This window comes from Podarcis filfolensis (assembly GCF_964270895.1).
Source record: "Podarcis filfolensis genome assembly, chromosome: 13".
Taxonomy (NCBI): Eukaryota; Metazoa; Chordata; class Lepidosauria; order Squamata; family Lacertidae; genus Podarcis; species Podarcis filfolensis.
In genome coordinates, this window is record NC_139615.1 from 12,558,894 (window position 1) to 12,569,639 (window position 10,746).

The 10,746-nt window shown below is 41.9% G+C and overlaps 1 protein-coding gene across 1 annotated transcript; it reads right to left on the reverse strand.

Moving 5' to 3' along the window:
- Positions 1–392: 392 nt before the first annotated feature.
- On the reverse strand, positions 393–8,772 carry LOC310747105 (vomeronasal type-2 receptor 26-like; the record flags this gene model as incomplete). Its single annotated transcript, XM_083581439.1, has 4 exons — positions 7,918–8,772; positions 4,352–4,579; positions 2,267–2,393; positions 393–1,294 (listed from the first exon to the last, which is right to left on the reverse strand). The coding sequence occupies exons 1-4, from the start codon at positions 8,752–8,754 to the stop codon at positions 393–395; spliced, it is 2,094 nt and encodes a 697-aa protein (XP_083437565.1). The 5' UTR covers positions 8,755–8,772.
- Between the last annotated feature and the right edge of the window lie 1,974 nt (positions 8,773–10,746).

A 10,746-nucleotide genomic window follows, 5' to 3' on the forward strand; every position in this document is an offset into this window, starting at 1 on the left:
TGGGTATGGAAAAGTTGATGGTGAAATATGACTGTTAGCAGAACAGAACTATAATTCATAAATGAGTACTCGTATATTCCATTATGCTGAAAGCTGTAAGACAAGTTTGATCATTCAGAATTAAGGACAGATAAAGATTTCCTTGCATATATTTTGACAAGAATTGCTTTGAGTCTTCTTGTCAGCACATGCTACAAGAGAGTAATGTATGGGTAAACGTATGGTTGTTTTCCTCAAAGCAAATAAGTCAATTTTACAAATGAATTTTCAACTATGGGAATTTGGACTCTAGAAAAAATTATAAAAGGCAGGAGCTGAACTTATATTTCTAAATATTCTACTGTTCACAGAGAAAAGCACGAAAGACAGCAAAGGGCAGGTTTATTATTTCTTTAATTTTTCTTCCTTATTAGCTGTTCTCTATTGTTCAGCTCAGGCCTCAGAATAATTATATAACATTTTGGGGAAAAGATGCAACCCAGCAACCCACCACCGGAGGCTAAGATGGAGAAAATCTCCACAGCTACCATGTATTTTCCTTTGGTGCTCAGGTAGGAGGGAATAAAGGACAGCCAAACACTACAGAAGACCAACATGCTGAAAGTGATAAACTTGGCTTCGTTGAAACTGTCCGGTAACTTCCTGGCGAGGAAAGCCACAGCAAAGCTTACAGTTGCCAGGCAACTCATGTAGATGAGGACACAGTAAAACATTGTTACAGACCCTTCATTACATTCTAGTATAATTTCTTCTGTCATTGAGTACATGTCCACATCTGGGTATGGGGGTGAAGTTGCCAGCCACAGAGTACATATTCCTGCTTGAACTATGGAGCAGAAAAGGAGAATGGAGTGGCCTAGTCCTTTCCCCACCCATTTCCTCATCCTGGATTCTGGTTTTGTAGCCATGAAGGCCAAAACTACCGTGAAGGTTTTTGCCAGGACACAAGAAACAGCGGTTGAGAAGATGATACCAAAAGCTGTTTGTCGGAGGAGGCACGTCACCTTCTCAGGTCGGCCAATGAAGAGCAAAGCACAAAGGAAGCAGAGCAGGAGAGAGATGAGGAGAGTGTAGGTGAGGTTTCGGTTGTTTGCAATGACAATGGGTGTGTTGTGGTGTTTCATAAATATACCTAGTACCAGAGCTGTGATCAAGGAAAGGAAAAAAGAGAAAGAGGCCAAACTGATGCCCAAAGGTTCTTCATAAGACAAGAAGCTGATATCCTTGGGTAGACATGCATTCCGGTTCTTGCTTGGATAGTCATTGTCTGGGCATTTATAACAGTCATTCATATCTGGAAAAAATAAGGATATGGTCCTTAGCTCTTTTAACGCCAGCTTGCTGAAATGCTTACTTTCTGTCTGAGAAGAAAAGAGCTCAGCTCAAAATAAAACATATGTCCAGTACTTTGTCATGTGGTTCAGAGCGATGTCGTCCTATAATTGACACAGGCAAGGCCATTCCTCCTCATGATATTTGAATGTATCATCACACTAGTTTGAGTGCAGTTTATGTAAGTCGGAAGGAGTGACAAGGACCAGTCTGGATACGATTTGAACCACATACCACCTAGCTACTCTCAATGCAATTTTATTATCATTTGATTAACATATTCCAACTCTCTCTCTAAATTTTGACCCTGTATACCCGCATCGTTCAGCCTGTATGCTGAGATTAAGCTCTGATTGCCTTTTGTCAGTTCTCCCATTGCAAGATGTGAGGTTACAGGGAACCGGGCACAGGGCCTCCTTTGTAGTGGCGCCCACCCTAAGAATGTCTGACCATCAGATGTCAAGGAAATAAACAACAATCTGACTTTTAGAAGACACCTGATGGCAGCCCTATATAGGGAAGCCCTTAATGTTTGCAGTTTTACTGTGGTTAATGTTTTAATTTGTTGGAAGTTGTCCAGCATTGTTGGGGCAACCCAGTCACATAGACTGAACATAAATTATTGCTACTACTGCTACTACCACCCAGTGGCGTAGCGTGGGGGGTGCAGGGGGGCCGGCCGCACCGGGCGCAACATCTGGGGGTTAGGGTTAGGGGGCGCAAATCCACGGGTTAGGGGGCGCAAATTACTTGCCTTGCCCCGGGTGCTGACAACCCATGCTACGCCACTGCTACCACCAATATCTGAAGGACAATGACCACCAAGAGGCAGGGACACACATACAATAACTTCTATCTTCTTTTGAAACTTAACCTCAGCCATCCTGACACCTTTCAATCAAATGGACCCATTTAATCAAATTCTTTCCCTTACCATCCTGGTTTGCAATCTTCCCCTCTGGACATGGGATGCAATCATAGCAGCAAGGGGGATGTCCCTCCTTCACTTTCTTGCTGGATCCTGGAAGACATCTCTCAGTACAGACAGAAAGAGGCTGAGTCTAATCCATAAATGGAAGAGCAGAAGAATCATCGAGAGAATAATGAGTTCAGAATGTTTCAGGTTCTAAGGCTCTTCTCTATGTTTCTAAACTGACACAGAATGCCTCTACCAAGAGCAATTGCTACTTTTCTTTTTAGTAGTAGTAATGTTTGACGTGATGTAATATCTCCTCTATTGTTCTGGGTTGTGGAGGCACACTTTGAAGTTACTGTAGTGTCCCTGTTAATCTTGTTATAATCGTTACTTCTTAGTATGTTGTCCACTAGGTAGACATCTCTAGAATTGATTTGGTGTTGGTGGCTACACCTATTCTTGGACCCATCAGATGCTGTCTGGGGAAGAGTTCCTTATAGTTCCAAATAAGGGTTTTTTGAGGAATGTGTTCTTTATGAGTTCTCATACAAGAATAAAATAAAAATTATGGACAAATACATGAATTGGAATGATGCTATCCAAGAGATTTAGCACTGAGCATGTTAAGGGGAAAATATACTTTACAATACATATTTTGAGATACCTCTCTTTTTTCAGACTGATGCATCCATTCCCTATGCTCTTCACACCTTTGCTCTCAGCCCCCTCCTTCACTTTCTGTATCTTCACCACTTTTCCTGCTTCCACCTCTTCCACTGGCTCTCTTAGAAGACTAGTGGTATCCTGAACCTGCTGCTGCTGCTGTCTGTTTTCACTTTTCCCCTCCTTTCCCCAACCACTTCATTTCTCCACTTTTCTCGCAAGAAAGGCAAAATCATGGGGCTTATCAATTCATACATAGTCTTTCACTCAGTTCATAACCAGTATTTAATATTTATAAAGAAATCCCAATTTCTTTGGTTTATTTTGCAATAATTTTCTTTATATACTTAGGATTCTGGTTGCAGTCTTTCAGAGGGGAAAAAAAAGAACCTATTTAATTAGTCCAACTGACCTCCTGTGTGCACTGTTTGATGTAAGATTATTTCAAGGTCAACATGATCATGCAAAAATCCACTGGATAGCTAATTGGTCTTTCAGATGTACACCCTCTAGTGCAGGGGAAGTGTATGCCAAGGCCGTGATTGGCTGAAAGAAAACATGCCCTCCTGTGTCTAAGCCTTTCCATAGAAAAACTGGTATTTGACTTGGGCCTACTGATTCACATTCAGATGAAGATAGTGTGATGTAAAAATCACATTTGTGTGGATGAAGCTTGTGGTGGGGGTCTGTGAAGGGTTGGGATTAGGGTGAGACAACCTAGCTTTCGCTATTTTCGTTTCAATCAGATTCCCCAAGGTAAGTTTACACTGTTAGTCTTGCTTAACTGTATTTTATAGTAAAAGGGTTCTTCTGTTTTGTAACCTCCTTAATGACATATTTGCCTTTATTCCTTGTTTCGACAGAGGGCTGCCTTCAGATGTCTTCTAAAAGTTGTGTAGGTCTTTTATCTCCTTGACATCTGGAGGGAGGGTGTTCCACAAGGAACACTGTTCTAGGGATATACATGGTAAATTGGCTTGTTTATTTATAAAGTGCTTTATCCAAACCTTTAAGCCTGGGATTCCCATGGCAACCTCATACAGCTCATTGGTGCACGCCCAGGCCCTCTCCTCTACCATTTTCAATTATTTTTGTTAATGAAATGAATTTTGCATTTTAAACTGAAGATGGAGCCAAAGTGACTGTAGAGTGGCATCTAGTGGCACCTTAACTTTTCTCCAGAATGTTTCTGGATCCCACATGGGGCCTATAGAGAAGATAGAGGGAGCAGACAAGCTAGAGACATAAGTTACATAGAAGCAGTGGTGGGCTTACCTGCCCCTCCCCAATATTTTATTCAAGTTGTTGACCCTGCTTTGGCCATCCACTAATCAGTAACTTGCAGTTCAAAAGACAGCGATTAGAAAGGCAGGTGGATAATTATTGCTTAAGCTATATTGAATCTCTTCCGAATTACGGTAGATAAGAATGTGGACCTACCTGATTAAACCATCTATGCCATATTATGGCGTCTTCATCAAGGGTTAATTTTTGGTCTGGAGGAGCTTGTGGATCTATTCTCCCAACTCTCACTCTGTGCAAGCTTTGGTTGGGGAATATGATCCAGTTGACAATATCCAAGCTAGATGCTGCCTCTCCATTCTGGTTGATGAAGACCACATCTCCTGCAGTATTGTTAAATGAGATACTTCTCAGAAAGTGATGGAGCTGGATTGAAAACAGAAAAGACAGGTATTTAGAAAAGACTACAGTCTAATACAGGGCTGAGCAACCTTTTTTCCTGTGTGCAGAGCCTTCAGCGAATGGTGGGTGGTGATTTAGGCAACTGTGAGTGGAGTCAGGTCCAAGCATGGAGACAGCCAACCCATTTTCTTTCACAAGTATGCCAGTCTCCTTTTCTTACCCAAATTATTGATAGTCTCTCTCTCCCTGTCTACCTCCGCTTCCACTGTTTAATGTTATGGAATGGGGAATTGGACCAAAATATTAAATTCCATGTTCAATTTCTTGAGGTTAACTGATGATGTCATAACTTCACAATATACCTTGATTTTTTAAAAACGGTGACAGAAGTTTTCAGTCCTGCCAACTTTTGTTATTTTAAACAATGTATTGGAAAACTTTGATGCTATCTAAGCCTTGTAATGCTGGATTCAGCTGATACTACTGCTGTTAATGCATGACTGACTAGGCTAAAGGCCCACAGACATTACCCCCCAGTCACCTCAGAACAAATTGTAGGAAAATATGAGAAGTGTGAAGGAATCATGCTTATTCTCTGATAAGAGGAATAAACATCTTCACTTTTTGTGGCTTCCTGTTGGGCGTATCTTAAGGACAAACTTCCTTTCATCCCAAGTTCATTTTTTTGTACTGAGAATATGTGACTTGTATGATCAAGTTGGCTGTGGCTTTGTGCTTCCTCACCTGGTCTTTAGGATTACTTTATTTTGTATTACCTTTAAGACTTAAAAGAAATATCCACAGGAATTGCTCTGTTGCTAAGAAATATCTTTGCAGTGTGTAAAACAGAGGTCATTCCTAGACTGTTTGAGACTATAACAGAGGGCAACAACTTTAGTGTTGTCTCCAACTATGCTTTCCTCAGACCCATTTTAATTAAGGAACCTAAATAATATTACAAGTTTCACAAGGAAAGGACAAATTTTACCAAGGAAATTCAGGGTATACAGTGGTACCTCAGGTTAAGTACTTAATTCGTTCTGGAGCAAACAAACTACACTATGAAGCCACAATTTCTTCTTGGCTTACTAACTGTGGTTTTTTTTGAGCACACCAAACCCAAATCACTGGCTTGGATTTATCACAAAGTCAGGGACCATGGTTTGTTTACTCATCCTAGTGGAGGAGTGAGGCTGGAGCAATCTCCACGTTCATTATAAACTTTATAATGACGTGCAAACTGGACATTTGTTTCTCAGTAGTAGATGCCTGTTCTCAGTTTTCAGAAGAAAGGAAATCACACCTATGGTTTTTCTATTACATTTTGGAAGTAAAAATTCCCCACCCTTTTCTTTTTTAGCTCATTGTTTTTGATTACAATGGTACCTCGGGTTATGCTTCAGGTTACAGACTCTGCTAACCCAGAAATAGTGCCTCAGGTTAAGAACCTTGCTTCAGGATGAGAACAGAAATCTTGCAGCGGCAGTGGTGCAGCAGCAGTGGGAGGCCCCATTAGGTAAAGTGGTACCTCAGGTTAAGAACAGTTTCAGGTTAAGAACGGACCTCCAGAACAAATTAAGTTCTTAACCCAGGTACCACTGTACTGGCTTTTGCAAAGTAGCTGTAGAAATGTACCAAACATTTTCTGGCACATTGTGAGTTGAAGCAAGTGTTATCAAACAAAATATTTGTAAATATGATGCAAATGATTTCTGAGAGATGTGATTTATTTTTCAATATGCCTAAAGGTAAAGGTAAAAGAACCCCTGACCATTTAGGTCCAGTCATGACCGACTCTGGGGTTGCGGTGCTCATCTTGCTTTATTGGCTGAGGGAGGCGGTGTACAGCTTCCGGGTCATGTGGCCAGCATGACTAAGCCGCTTCTGGCGAACCAGAGCAGTGCACGTAAACACCATTTACCTTCCCGCCGGAGCAGTACCTATTTATCTACTTGCACTTTGACGTGCTTTTGAACTGCTAGGTTGGCAGGAGCAGGGACCGAGCAACGGGAGCTCACCCCGTCGCGGGTATTTGAAACCCGGGACCTTCTGATCGGCAAGTCCTCGGCTCTGTGGTTTAACCCACAGCACCACCCGTATTCCAGATCTCAAGCCCTTCTTCCCCACACTCCCTTTTCCATCTTTCCCTTTCTCCCTCTCCATGAGACACAGTGTTATGCAGCCACCTGCTCTGAGGAAGCATTTGGTGGATATGGGCTAGAGAGAATGCCGAACCTCTCTATTGACTATGACCACTACTTCCTTTCTGTGAATGCAGATCTCAGTGGGCTGCAAAGCTTCTCTCAAACAAATGCTTTCTCCTCAAATACAGGGCAGTAACCACTCAAAATAGGACACAACCATCATTTCCCTTTCCTCTGGGAGTATACTGCCATTACATAGTCCAGATTTGCAAGCGGCACAGTATGTGGGGAATCATCTAGGATACCATCATATTAATGCCTTCTTCTCTGTCAGCAGAATTATAGATTCATTTCTGGACTCTGCCCAAATGTTTGAACTCTGAGAGGAAAGAGTAAGGTGACAGCATTTTGTGAACCCATACATATTCAACAGAGTGGGGTGGGGTGGGTGCCCAGTGCCATATAATATTTCCAAAATAAAACCGTAATCCTCAAAAGGATGTGCCAGACTGAAGACTGTTGGGAGAACCCTCCAGGCTGTCAGCAGCCCCCCCCCCATTTCTCTGAGCGTCCTCCGGTGAGCATTGCTTTGGAAAAGGCACCCCCTTCCTCTCCATGGCACTCCAGCAGCATAAACCAGCTTGGTTTATGCACACTAATCTTCTGGCTTAACACAGCAAGAAGAATGAAGCATCATAGTTATAAACTACTATTTATTTACACTATATTACATGGACATGGACTCTCTCTCATCCAGCTCCAAGAGAAAACAGGCAAACGTGAAAGTACATCACATAATACATACAGATAGGGCTTTATCCAGTTCTCACGCTTCTTCACAAAAAGACTGTGTGATTTGCACTAATCACAAAATGCAGCCTCGGAGGAGTGAAATTGCTGGAAGTGTGAGAAAGAAGGCTACCTGCAGAAGAATTGCAGGAAGGGCCAGAAGCCCAAGAGCTCTGGGGCAGGAGGGACCAGTGGCAAGAATCGTACCAAGCCTAGCTCTACCCAGACACATGCTTTGATCACACCAACACCTCCCCAACTATCCAGAATGAAGCATCTTCGCCCTAGAGCATCATGAAGGTAAGACGTAGGAGGGGGGGGTGATAGGTCAACTGTGATGTCATGCACTCCTCCTCCCCCAGTGTTGGGCACAATTCTGATTATGAGGAAGCAACAGAGCTCTCACTGTTGAGGATGTACAACCTTTACCTGCCAAAACTGCGGATTCAGTTTCTTCCCTCTCCCTCCATGCACCATTCCTCTGTGTCTGAGTCTGGATGTGGACATGGCATGTAAAGCATGGGCCATGGCATAAACAGCACAGTGGATGCTGTAACTGTGGCCTGTCATGCTCATTTCAAAAAATGATCCCGGAAGGTTCTCCAGCTTCTCTTCTCCAGTGCAAATATCCCCCTCCACTTTGTCTGTAGTGATATCTGGAAATACACATCCAAAGGCCTGTTGCCAGAAATCCCTGATAAAACCGTCTCCATCTGTGCTGGAAGGGTTTCTGTGCACAACATACTGATGAAATCCTGGTGGGTTTCTAAAGTGAATTTCAAAGGCTATAGCACCATTGAATATTCCTGCATCCCAATTCCTTTGAAAGACAAATGATGCGAACTCAACCTGGGCCGTTACTATCCATACTTTACTTTTTACATTATTAATCAAGTCATCATGTTTTGATAGGTATGGAAGCCATCTAAAATTTGCCATGGAATAAGACTCTCCAGAGGTCACCACTACGTTAGCTTTGCTGCTAAATATTTTGTCTTGTATATTGGCCGCCCGTTCTAGCAAGCCATACATTTCAGAAATAAAACTGAAATCGGGGATTCTTTCTATGAATGCAAAGCAGACACCACTGTTGGTAAAGATGGGGGTAATAGTTTGCACAAATCTTTCTCCATTCTCATTGTCTGTTGCAATGACTCCAATCCATGTCCACCTGAAATGCAGAAGCAAAGAGAGAATTCCCTCATACTGAAGGGCTTCTGGGGCTGCCATCTGGTAGAAGGGAAGCCCTGGGCTTTTATCATTCATCACTGGAGCAGAGCCATAAATGAGCTAAAAGGTAAATGGAGGAAGAGAAGTAGAGTTCTTTCAAAGTAGAGTTCTTTCACAGTTCTTTTCACCCTGTTAGTCAAATATAGCCTTTGCCAATGTTTTGGAGTTTGTGTGGCTCTCTCTCACATATACAAAAGACAAGCATGCAGATGGGCTGAAAACTGGGATTATCTCCCATTTGTGGTTTTCAAACCTTTGATTTGATGACTGGAGAGGGGCACTGTGTTTGGTTTGTTTTATTTTATTTATAAATCTTGTTAACACTTTGATGACTAAAGCAGGGCATTGTCATTGTGTCTATTTTACTGTTTAGGGAAGCTTTTAGTGTTTGACGGACGATTGTATTTTAATATTTTGTAGGAAGCTGCCTAGGGTGGTTGGAGAAAACCCAGCCAGATGGGTGGGGTATAAATAAATTATTTTTATTATTATTAAAAAACAAAACAAAGATTTATATATATATATATCATTGTAAAATTTGGCAGGGTCTTGTTCAATAGATAAAACTGAATGGGGGAACATACCATGCCTCAAACAGCAGATTTCCTAGACATTATCTGGCTTTGTCAGAATTGCAACTTGGGTTAGATGCACATTTCTTCTCTGGAGCTTCGTCTTTCTTCTTCATGATGCACATGCCCCATCACACAGCAAAACTGCTGATTCTTCTCAGACTTTATTTATGAACATTTATTTCACTAGTGAATCAGCTGCTAACTACTCTTACATACCATGCCCCAAACAGCAGATCACCTAGACATTATCTGGCTATGTAAAAATTGCAAGCAATTTCCCGTTTCCAACAGCAACTCAATTTGGATACCCTCCTCACTAAGCAGAAATTGCTACATAACTAAAAACCGCTGGTGAGGTAGAAGCCCACTCTCCCATCAGAGGCTTTGGGATATCAGTGGTGTAGATGTGTGTGTCAGACAGGGGGAGTGACATATATTTTTTCTGGTATTACAACCTTTCCCCTTATTCAGGTTTCTTTCTTTCTTTCTTTCTTTCTTTCTTTCTTTCTTTCTTTCTTTCTTTCTTTCTTTCTTTCATCTATTATAATTATGTACCACCTTTATGTTCCAAGGATCTCAAGGTGGTGTACATGGTTCTTCTTCCAATTTCATCTTTCTGGTATTACAACCTTTCCCCTTATTCAGGTTCCTCCCTCCCTCCCTCCCTCCCTTCCTTCCTTCCTTCCTTCCTTCCTTCCTTCTATAATTATGTACCGCCTTTATTTTCCTAGGATCTCAAGGTGGTTTTAATGGTTCTCCTTCCAATTTCAGCTTCACCCTGAACTGCTGATACACCCTGAACTGATGCCAAGGAACCTGCCTCTTTCTCTATGCAAGCTAATAGAGGTATTGTACATAGGTGTCCTACCTGCGGAATCATAAAGATATCCAAAACAGTAGCCACATAAAAGGAGATTTCAGAATCCAGTCCCCCAATGACACCAGTCAGACTATTTTCAACATCACATATATAATTAGGGACAAATTTTTCCACCATGGATAAAAGTAGCAGCGTGGCAAGGTATGTGCTCCTTGCATTGGAATAGCTGTCATATAAGCGAAAGCCCAAGGTGATGTTGGGTAGGATGTGAGGGTCTTCGTTGATCTCCTTGACTGCAAATGCCAAGGCCACGATGTGCTGGTAACCCTTAGGCACCACCCTAGAATGAGAATTGCAAACTGTTTCAGTAGGAACATCAACAGTTATTTCCTTTTCAATATCAACGCAGTAGTTAATCATACTGAGTTCAGTGGGGTTAACTCTCAGTCTGCTCTACTGTTGAACAGCTCTTATGAATAGAAAGTTATTTTTGATGTTTAGTTCAAATCTCCTATCTTGTAACTTGAATACCCCGATTTGGAGCAAGAGAAAACAAGCGTGTTCCATCTACCTGGTGACAGCCCTTGAGATATTTGAAAATGGCTATCATATTTCCCCTCAGTCTCATCATAA